At 39.2% G+C, this 11,194-nt stretch overlaps 2 protein-coding genes across 5 annotated transcripts in view; one reads left to right on the plus strand and one right to left on the minus strand.

The window, feature by feature from the left end:
• Positions 1 to 2,012: 2,012 nt before the first annotated feature.
• tlx3a (T cell leukemia homeobox 3a) lies at positions 2,013 to 6,004 on the plus strand. The gene is made up of 3 exons (XM_079351876.1): positions 2,013 to 3,151; positions 4,025 to 4,262; positions 4,781 to 6,004. The coding sequence occupies exons 1-3, from the start codon at positions 2,725 to 2,727 to the stop codon at positions 4,962 to 4,964; spliced, it is 849 nt and encodes a 282-aa protein (XP_079208002.1). The 5' UTR covers positions 2,013 to 2,724; the 3' UTR covers positions 4,965 to 6,004.
• A 718-nt stretch (positions 6,005 to 6,722) lies between these two features.
• kcnip1a (Kv channel interacting protein 1 a) overlaps positions 6,723 to 11,194 on the minus strand; it is a 35,371-nt gene continuing 30,899 nt past the window's right edge. For all 4 annotated transcript variants that reach the window (XM_079351877.1, XM_079351878.1, XM_079351879.1 and 1 more), the window contains exons 2-8: positions 10,634 to 10,758; positions 9,930 to 9,999; positions 9,757 to 9,827; positions 9,533 to 9,640; positions 9,336 to 9,440; positions 8,001 to 8,063; positions 6,723 to 7,657 (exon numbers count right to left, since the gene is read on the minus strand). In XM_079351877.1, coding sequence (XP_079208003.1) covers positions 7,610 to 7,657; positions 8,001 to 8,063; positions 9,336 to 9,440; positions 9,533 to 9,640; positions 9,757 to 9,827; positions 9,930 to 9,999; positions 10,634 to 10,758 — 590 coding nt within the window. In that variant the 3' untranslated portion in view covers positions 6,723 to 7,609. The remainder of the gene's footprint in view (positions 7,658 to 8,000; positions 8,064 to 9,335; positions 9,441 to 9,532; positions 9,641 to 9,756; positions 9,828 to 9,929; positions 10,000 to 10,633; positions 10,759 to 11,194) is intronic.

The following is an 11,194-nucleotide window of genomic DNA, read 5'->3' on the forward strand; positions in this document are numbered from 1 at the left end:
TGCAGACAATCAATAAATTCAGAAAAGCTGGCAGGAGGGTAGCTGAGGGGTTTCTCCATGTGCGTTTTAGATTAACCGGAGTCACGGTGGTATCCCGGTAGGTCAGAGCTAATGTGTCATAATCGCTCATAATCATTGGATTACACCGGATTACTAACACCCAACATCTGCAACCAGTGGGACCCCGTCTGCTCCGTGTAGGCTGATGGAACTGCCTTCACTGGAGGGGTGAGGACGGACGCAAGAAATATTAACTTACATCGAACTCTTAGCTTTCACCAGTGAGTCAAATCAACTTTATTTATACAGCACATTTATAAAAGCCAAGTCGGATCAAAATACTGTACATTAAATTTAGCAAAATGCTTTTCATCCAAACACCATGAAGAAACGTAAAAGCAGTGACCATTAATATGATTATCCTACATGTTATGATATATATGTCAAGTGTTACCCATTTACGAACTGGTGGGGAAGGGGGGAATTTAGCGAATGCTATTTTGCAAATGTCGTGAGGAGAAACATAAAAATGTCCCCAAAGCTGACAGCTATAACAGACCAATTCTTCCCCATCAAAAGCCACCGGTGAGTTCACATATGGCGGGGTGACGCGGCCAGCACTCAGTCTGTCCATATTGCCAAACAAACACCTCGGGCCTTGTCCCATCTCATATTGCTTTTTAAGCCTTTATTGGGAAGGGCGAGATGACGAGTTGATTTGTTTTTTGTTTTATTTTTATTTTATTTTTTAAATAAACCTACTGATGCATGTTTGCGTTTCAATTTCATCTTGTACTTTATTAGGCTACTTCATACAATCAAATGAATTGTTTGTTTTTATTTTTGAACGTTATATTCCGTTAAACAAAGATGATATAATAATTCAGGCAGCATTTTTCTAAATAACAGATTTTAGGTGCAACATAGACATAAAAGGGCAATAATATCTTAAATAATCTGCGTAATAGGGCAACAAGTCAGGGATGTCACAAATAAAAAAAATCGTTTTAAATATTAAAGTACATGTCCATCAAACGATGATAAGTGAACAGGTTGAGCAGATCGTTAAAATGCTCACAAATATAGACCCCATTGTCACTAAATGAATATGTTGGCCATTAGTTTGTTAAAGTACTGTAATGTGATCGCTTAAAAAGCCACCTGCCGCAACTCAAGCCCACGCGCATTTGTCTGTCCCTGAGACAAGTTAGTGGAAATGTGATTATCTGGTCACTTTGGGCGCCTGTTACATTGAATCTGAGCGGTTAGCGGCTTCCAGAGTCCGGACACTTTATCTAGAGTAGCCCATGGCCTTCCCCTGTCAGGTCATTTAATGTGGGGCTGGCTACCAGGAACAAATAAGGCCAAGTAGTGATTTTCCACGCGCAATGGGTGCTGGTGATTCACTGCCAATGTTCCATCAGGCTGCTGTCCTTTTACTTTAAAGAGACACGCGATGGGTTCTATGTGCGTAATTACGCACGGGGAAATGAAGACCCTCGTTTTAATAAAATGATTTTGTTTTAGTAACCTCTCAGCATAATGCTTTATGTTTGTGTCTAATCGCTATTACATTGTTTCTAACCCTGTAAACGAACACAAAACAACAAGAATTTGACTTTTCTGCAATTAAGCGGTAACATTAAGGACTACGTTTGACGCAATGTGTGTGGAAAAAAACATTGACTAAAATGGATGCATAAAATTATACTTCGAATTCGACCATTAAACATAGTGCAAGGAAATTTAACAAGGTTATATTTGATTTAACCACATGGGCGAAGTGAATAATTTGTTTTAAAAGACAAATGTAAACTGTTGCTTATTCTTTTTGATCAGGGGTTCACAATGTTTCCTGATTCATTCTCTTCTGATAATAAAGTACTTCTATTAACAGATGTATTATTATTCCCACAAAATACAAGCGTAAATAAAAAGGTGACACAGACGGCAACAGATGACAATTAATGTGTATTACGAAACGTGGTCACAGAAAGCATGAAGTGTGTGAAGTTTTTATTTTCATTTGAAGTGTTTTGTCGTCGAAATTCAAAAACCCTTTCACCATAAATCGGGATGAGAGAAACACTGACGGATGACTGACAAGCAGTTGTAATGAAACAAAATGTGATGTTCCTACACGAGGAGGCGTAAAACAACATTGAACTTCGGTGATCAATGGAGCGATTTTGCACAAATGTTCATGGAGTTGTGGCTCCCTCCTTACGTTCACCCCATCATTGATTAAGGAACGACCACATTAGGTAGTGACTGGTGCACATGGCATGAAGCTGCCATTTCTTGCCATTTAAACATAACAATCTGACGGCCGTACTGGTTATGGGAAATCTTTGTAATTGTGCCAAATCGCGGGCCTACCCCCATTAACATTCAATCAGTCACTGAGGTGCCAGCCAATGAAAGGTGGAGAAGGATGGAGGAGGACGGAGCAGCCAGACTGAGCGTTTTGACGCGCTGAGAGGAGGACAGAGCGTCACATCTCTCCAAACGCAAATCAAACTTCACAGATCCTGTAGAGAGGAGCCAGTCCTCTGAAGGAGGCCTGTAGACAACGAGGACTCGCTGGATTCTGGGAACATAATCGAACAGCGATGGAGGCACTCGTGGCGGCGACTTTAGGTGCAGTTTGACCCTGCTGTGCATTCACCTGAAAACCTCTGCTTTAGTTATTTTTTTCATCCTTCCTGCGACAGAGCGACGAGGATGGAGCAAGCACCAAGCGCGCCGAGTCCTCCACCCAAACCGGCCCATCACGAGCCCATCAGCTTCGGCATCGACCAGATTCTGGGAGCCGGTACAGAGCCAGAAAACGGGCGCACGGCTGGAAGACAAAGTGGGTCCGATTTAGGGAGCGGGGACGGTTATTACAGCCTAGGAAGCCCTACAGGGGCCAGCGCGCCCTCATACACTGCGCTGTCCATCTCGCTCTCCGGTATCATTCCTCCTGCAGAGGCTGTGGGTTCATACGGGGAGAGCAGGGGTTTGGGCAGCCGGGGAGTGATACGAGTCCCTGCCCACAGACCCATGACAGCCCCGGGACCCCCTGCCCCCGTACAGGGTGCTGTCCCTGGGTTTGGAGGACTGTGTTTCCCCTGGATTGGAAACAGGTTCGCCAAGGACAGAATATCAGGTGGGTCAGCCGTTTAACCATTAAGTCGCCCCTCATGAATATTTTACAATGTTTAAAATGTTAGACATCATGTGACTGGTGTCAAAGCTATATCAGAAATGTGACTCACCTACATTGTTTAAATATCTTTCCAAAATTAAAATACTGTGTTTATTTAAATAATGTGGTATATTTATTTGATACATTATTATAAAGATTATTATACACCAATTGTTTCTCCTTTTGCTAAACCTAATCTTGTTAAAATACTTGACTGTCTAATTTCTATGGCAAAGCACTGTGCTTTTCTTCAAAGAAATAAAACACAACATCATGAAATCAATGCTGTTACCACAACTTACTTAAATGTTATTTAAAGGTAAAATAAAAATATCAAAAGGTGGCGTTTTAAAGTTTGCTGTGATATATAGGAAACACACAGAAGTTAAACTAATAACAAACAATGATAATACGAAAATAAAAGTGTTACTTTTCATTGTATTTAACAAAGAAAGAAATATCAGGCATTAATTTATTTTTCATACGTTTTAAGGTTAGAAGTCTTTAAGAGGTCTGTCCAATAGAAAAGACTATAGGCCCCTTTGTTAAATAGTCATAGTCAAGCCAAAACAATGTAAGCTTTAGGGTTTTTTTTCATATCTGCATTGTTTCCCATAGCCTACTTTGGCCAGACTCATCTTTCACAATAAATTTCCTCTCTCGTCTCTCTCACGTGGTGTACACAGTCGAAATAGGGAATTGTTGTCAAACAGGGAAGATATCTGTGATCTATGGCCTTGAATTTCCATACAGAGTGGGGAGTGAATTATTCTGTTTGATGCCGTGTAAAATCTCAGTCAGACTTACCGGTGTGTCTCTCTCCGTTCCATGTAGCGGCTCTGGTGCCGTTTGCAGTCACGCGGCGGATAGGACACCCGTACCAGAACCGGACTCCTCCCAAACGGAAAAAGCCCCGGACGTCCTTCTCAAGGGTTCAGATTTGCGAGCTGGAAAAACGTTTCCACAGACAGAAATACCTGGCCAGCGCCGAGCGGGCAGCCCTGGCAAAGAGTCTGAAGATGACGGACGCGCAGGTCAAAACCTGGTTCCAAAATCGGAGAACCAAGTGGAGGTCAGTAGGATAGTCCATATTGGGTATTTGGTTGTCTTGACTTTCATCTATATTCGAGTTTCCTCACTATTTACCCGTAGACAGCCGGGAGTGTTTTTTTGTTGTTGTTGTTTTCCGAGTATAGGTACACCTGTTTCAAACTTTTCTCACTCTGCAGGTGAACCCGGTTTTTCCGGTTACGTGACCTGGGTGACACGTGAAATTCACGTGAAAAATAATTCCCTAAAAAATAAAAATAATGATAAAAACAGAATAGGGCTATATATATATATATATATATATATCCCTATTCTCTATGATAATTTTCACATTAAAGAAATGCATTGCTTAAGATTTATTCTTAGTAAAAACCAAAAAATTGTTGTTACTGTTATTTTGCGGCCCATGGTTTTATTTTTATTTCTTCAATTCATTGTTTTATTTTTTGTCTTACGTTCTGCACAACTGTACCTTTAACTCTTTACCATAAATGAATGTGTATTGTGTTTTTTTAACCTTATCTCTTGTCTTTTTTTTAGGAGACAGACAGCGGAGGAGCGCGAGGCGGAGCGCCAACAGGCCAATAGGCTCATCCTGCAGCTGCAGCAATCCGCCCTCCAGAAGTCCCTCAGCGAATCAGCGGTGTCGGACCCTCTTTGCGCCCATAACTCCTCCTTGTACGCCCTGCAGAACCTCCAGCCATGGGCTGAGGAGAGAGAATAGAGTCCAGGCTCTACGCTGTAATCAATAATCAACATCTATTATCGCTGGGAGGTTAAATACATTCAATTAGGCCCACTTGAGGACAACAGGACTAACTTTGACCCATGCAATTGGGGAAAAAAGGAAGCAGCCCCATCCATGAGGAAAGAACCTAGTATGAGGGTAAGTGGTGCCTGTCTTCAAGCACAGACCTTTTTTGGGGAAACTTTGAGACTTTTTCACACCGACAAAGGAAACGGGACTTTGTCCTTAGAATTTCTCGTCACCTTGTTACTGTCCCCGCTTGTTCTTATTCTATTAATTAGAATAAGAAGCATATTTACATTTATCTAAAACACATGAAGAAAACGTTCCTTCTTCACAGTGGGTCATAACGTGACTAAATGGCTTTGAGTGTTTTTTTTCCCACTCAGTGCAGCCCACCAGATTTTGTTATAGTAATCATGAGCTCTTTTAAGAGCAGAACACCAGCTAGATTAAGTCAAGGCCTGAAACACCTTTACTCTCACTTAGGTCCAGAAATGTGTTTTAAATCAATCATCTATACTTTGTTTATCAAAAGTCAATACAAACAGTAGTTTGGACTAATTTTAAATATAAGGGTGCTTAAAACCTTGTTTTAATCTAATTTATAAATGTGCTCTCGCCAGCTACATTCACCTGTACACATGCACAGGTGTGTTGCACCAACTAAACCTGAGAAATGGTGCCTAAAATGTTAACATATGAGGGAATTCTTCAGTGTGCAGCAATAAAGAGGAAAATAGATGCGCCGATGGCAGGAGAGAGAAGTGCAAAAATATGAAAGCGGCTGTAAGTTGGGTAATAAAGAGAGTGATGCATGTTCAGTGATGGTGGTGACGTTTTTTTCATATGCACATTATCATGCTTTATCTGTGGGCCTCTTCCTTTGGGATGCAGGCATGACTGTACAACTGATTTTGTACTTTCACTGTAAATGTGTAAATAACAGTATAAACCGTTCATGTGACCCTCTTTTGTTCTTCCTCTTTATGTTGTACTTAAAATATATATTTTACAGGTTTTCTTCAGGATAGTTAGAAGCTGTGAAAAAGAAAAGGTTGTGGGTTCACATGGTCAAAAATAATACCAGACATGAATTAATTTTGTTTCTTGAAAAGTTTATTGATGAATATAATGATTTTTATATAGTATTCTACAACGCACATGATTTTATTCTGACAGTTTTAAACTGTTTATCTTCTTGTCTGTCTATGTCTGGGTACATTTGATATGAGCTGGAGTTCCATCACTTTATTGGTAGCACAGTGAGTGGGCATGACAGTAAATCATCTATAAATCTGTGTTTTGTCCTGCTCAATCTTCACCACAATGGCTCTTGTTTGAAACATGGCTTCCATTCCTCCAGAATCAGTGAAAGGTCTCTCTCGTCATCTGTCTTCCCCTACACTCCCTCCTCCTTCAGCCTCGCTCCGCTGTCTCTCCCGCACAGTGAAACGTTGGTTGCTCTCAGTCGATTTTTTTTTTAACAGACACAACTGACGAAGAAACTGTCCTCTCACATCGTTGGCCCTCTCAGCTTGACAGATAGCAGCATCCACAAGATGAAGCAACATGCTCATAAAATTACTTACATTATTCAGGCTGACAGACACTTTACATGAGGACACCACAGACATACACACAAACACATGCACGGCCCTGCATGTGTCTGGGTTTTTTTCACGCCTGAAAACCTTTAAATGAACTCTTTGTTTTATAAAAAGTATCACATAGAATCATTACAGTAAACTTTAATTTGACAGAAAGTGAGACAGACAACAATGCTTCACAGAGCGAGAAAATCCACAAAAACCACATTAAATATTTGAAGTTGGGTTGTTATAACATTAAAATGCTGACAAACTCCGCTCTAACACACACACACACACACACACACACACACACACACACACACACACACACACACACACACAAGAGGAACATTAAAGGCTGTTGCAAGCTGTCTAGAGACGTAGACTGGTACAAGGATGAAATATTCACCTCTGCAAATCTTCACAGGACTGTGGCTGAATCACATGGATCTAAAAACACATAAGACGGCTCCGCTCGGACTTTTGCGTCCCAAAATGTGTGCACTTAGAGTGAACTGCAACAGGGTATTTGTATGGCACACACATTGTACGTTAAACATTCCTTAGGCCTCTGCCCTGCATGCTTCACAATATTGCCCACTTTGTTTTATTGATACAGAAATTCAAGATGAAAAAAGCCGATATTTAAGCCCCGTGGATACATTTATTTGACATTCTTGCTAAGCTGCTTCAAGGAATCCATCTTCAGCCTGATCGTCTGGTTTTATTTGCACATTTCAGAAAGTTATTTTTTAGTATTTACACAATGTTCAAAGTGTTTGTCATTGGACAAACAGCAAAAAAAGACAAGATCAAACAAAGAGTTTAAGTCTGGAGGACTTCTCCAAAACCAGTGATGTTTTGTCTCCATGGATTGGTTACAGCAGGAAGTCTCCCATGAAGCTCTGAGGCAACTCTCCCACACTGACTGACGATATCTTTGTTTTTCTCACTTGTTTAACTCTTCTTCCTCTCCATCTTTGTTCTTTCCCCTTGCATGTGCTCTGATCTATCGCAGCGTCCACACTTCTAGATGACGTTTTCAAAGAGCTGTAGGGACCTCATGATGTTTTCATCCTGTGTAAAGAAGATTGAAAAGCTGAAAGGGTTCCCTCCAAACATCATTTAATTCAGTTTACTGGCCACAAGGGGGCAGTAAAAGCCTGTAAAAATGTTAGTGTTTTCTCTCCACATATATATAAAAGCTGGCAAGCACTTTAATTAATAGACAGTATAGGGATGCTTGCAAAGGAGGATCATTAACAGAGAGCCTAAGAACAGCTTTGTGAGAAGTTTGTTAAATTGTTTGACATTTTTCACACAGGTTTTAATGCAGGAAAATCGCAGTTGTTCCATTTAACATATTATTAATTTTAGTGGTGTAAAGCAAAAGAGATGAAAGGAAGAAAAAAATTAATACCTCTTGACAAGAAAGGATGAATTCATCGAGAGTGACCACACCATCTCTGTTTTTGTCCATTTTCTGTAAAGAGCAACATTCTGTCAAGCCACTGATTGTGAGAAAGAATTACAAGGTAATGTTCAAAGAAAAAATCCAAAACACAACAAACTCAAAATCTGTCATTTTGGTAACTTCTTTTGTTGGTCAGAATTCTCCTCAAAGATCACTTTAGCTAGTTACTGTGTCAACACAGGATTTACTTTTATTTTTTATACAGTGATTAACACATTTATTAGACCACAACTGATGCCACAACTGCCCTAAGTTAACAGCATTGGTAATTAATAAAATATCTGTGTATGTTTCTGTCATGGTTAATACATCAGTATAAAAACTCTTTAACTGAAATTATATTTTTAATGCTAAAATATTATTCTTACTATTATCCATGAATTTTCAAATTTACTGTAACACAAAAAAGGTGGAAAAATAGTAAAGCACATAATTATAATTTTTTTTATCAACATGTCAAATTGTAGTTATTGACTGTCATTCCTGAACAGAAAAATGTGTTTCAGTGGTCCAATGTTATGATCGATTAATTTCTGACTTCTCAGAGAAGCGCGGTGAGCCGCCTCAAATTTAGGTATAAAAAGGGGAATTCAGTTTAAAATTGGATTCATATACCAACAAGGCAAGGAGCTCAAGCATACTTCAAAGCTGTGCAGAGACCTTACGACTAAGAACACTGAATCTGCAGTCCTGGGACTGATGGACTGACCATGTCAAAGTCCAGATTTGAATTTGGGATTTAGATTTAAAGATTGATCTCACAGAAATGTAATCTAAGTCAGTGGAACAGCTAGAAACTATTTGGAACAAGATAACTAAAGAGTCTGTCGAAAAGTGCATATAAACAATGCCAATGCAAACTTTTATCAAGGTTGAAGGAGGCCAAACAATATATAACAGGGTTTTTTATGTGTGAAAATTGACTATTTAGTTGTTTGAGTTTTTTTTTTTTTTTTTTTTATCCAAATAAATAAAACAACAAATAAAACATTTTTAGATTTCAACAAGTTTTCTAAAATATTTGTGTTTTCCAATTTTTATGACAGGTGGTCAATACATTTCTTAAGCACGTTATGTTACAGGAAATGTAGATTGTTTTCATAAATAATTTAGGACACGTTTCACTCTTAAATTGCAAAAAAAAAAAAAAAGTTTTTCTGTTGCTGAAATCTAAATCATGATTTTGACTAATGCATAATGTCAAAATGACAAATTTATTATTTACAGTGTTCGTTTTATTTTATTTTATTTTACATCAATTAAGGAGTCCGATATTTTTACCTGAAAGAAGGCATCCACATGCTGTTTTGGTGCATCAGTTTTTAATACGGGGTAAGTGAACTTCCCCATCATGTCGTAAATCGCTCTGACAATGTCTGTCATCTCCTGTCAAACAGAAGAGAAGTACATATGACCATCATTTCAAAAACATGTGGAGGTTTAAAAGTACATCCACAACGACCATAACAAACCCTCACCTCTTTGTTGATGTATCCATCTCTGTTGATATCGTAAAGGTTGAAGGTCCACTGTAGCTTCTCAGTGATGGTACCCCTCAGCAGGATAGAGAGAGCAGTTACAAAGTCCTGATGCAGGGAAACAAAATTGAAGAGAATAAAAATGTTATCAATGTTATCAACTTTTTTTTTTTTTTTTTTAATCTAATCATTTTTAAAAACTGAAACGTTTGAATCGAGCACACCTCAAACTTTATGGAGCCGGTATGTGCAGAGTCAAATGCATTGAACAGGAAATGTGCGTAGGTGCTGGCGTCTGCAGGACAAGAAGAAAACACCTTTTAACACCTTGAGCAGAAATAGTAAGGAGGCAGAGCCGCCCAAGAGAGAAACAAAGTGAAACACTTTCTCTCTGTACCTCCATGTGGGAAGAACTGTGAGTATATTTGCTTAAAGGTTTCCTCGTTAACAATGCCACTGGGACACTCCTGCAAGAGACAGAAAGACAGAGCTGGTGAGCAGGTAAGAGAATTAAACTGCAGATACTGACCTCAGACAGAATAGAGGTGAACAGGTACTAAAGGGGGGAGGGGGGGAATCATACATTTTAAATAGTATAATTTAGCGTGATCCTTTTGTATCAAGCACAATCATCAACTCAATTACAAAAACTGCAGTAACAAATTCAGACCCTCTTTCAAGGGTGTCACTCGTGAGTCAAATTTGCACATGGACACTTTTTTCAGAAGCTGAATTTAGTCCACCTGACTTACAACTTATAACAGACAGCTTATATGACCTATTGATTCATGCAGATACAACATTTCTCTTGACTTATATCTACTAGTATCTTGATAAGTTACAAGAATATTTTACAGCATATTAAACTATGACAAATGGTTTTTCAGTAGACTGCTCTTCTTGTCAATGACAATTTCAAGCAGAATTCAGATTTCTCTGTTTATATTTTCCCTTCTGGCTCATGAGTAAGAGAAAATATAGACAGTAAATGGTTTCTGCACGGTAGAACAAAGGAGCGCACTCTCCTGACCCACACATGGACACTGTACGTACTGTACAAATCTATGTGGATCATCAAAGTGTATCTTTATAGTCTCTTACATTCTTAAAGCCTCGATAGAGCACTTGGAGTTCTCTTTTGCTGAAGTTAGTTTGAGCTTCTAGCTTATCAAGGCCCTCCGGCCGATGGCACACCATGGTCACCTCCAAGTCATCATCAGCTTTGTCTAAAGGAGAGAAAACACACAAAGACATAATGTTCTTTAACATATATTGTAACAAATGAGTGAGAAATAGTACATTTAGAAAGAAAAATAGAAAAGTCAGACGTGTTTATATGAAAGGATTAAAGTAGAGACAGAGCAGTCAACAAAGATGTGCATCTCAGGTTTGTAATGTTCTCCATTTAATCTATTTAAAACTTTTCTAGAATGGAGAAAGGGGAGGATGCGGTAGAGGTCAGTCTAACAGCTCAATGATCTTCCTCTCACCCCTTTGATTAACAACTCATTACTCTCCTAGCTGGAGGGGAGGGTACAAAGGACAAACCACTGCCTCTGAGACAACACACAGACACACACACACACACACACACACACACACACACACACACACACACAGTCTCATAGTGCTGTTAGGTGAATGTAACAGCATAAAAGATAC

This window comes from Symphodus melops (assembly GCF_947650265.1).
Source record: "Symphodus melops genome assembly, chromosome: 9".
NCBI classification, from domain to species: domain Eukaryota; kingdom Metazoa; phylum Chordata; class Actinopteri; order Labriformes; family Labridae; genus Symphodus; species Symphodus melops.

What these genes read in the sequence shown, in the direction of transcription:
- tlx3a (XM_079351876.1), top strand. Translation starts at nt 2,725, where the DNA reads ATGGAGCAAGCACCAAGCGCGCCGAGTCCTCCACCCAAACCGGCCCAT. An exon ending in CGCCAAGGACAGAATATCAG is followed by an intron (nt 3,152 to 4,024) that starts GTGGGTCAGCCG and finishes CGTTCCATGTAG; the next exon opens with CGGCTCTGGTGCCGTTTGCA. An exon ending in AATCGGAGAACCAAGTGGAG is followed by an intron (nt 4,263 to 4,780) that starts GTCAGTAGGATA and finishes TCTTTTTTTTAG; the next exon opens with GAGACAGACAGCGGAGGAGC.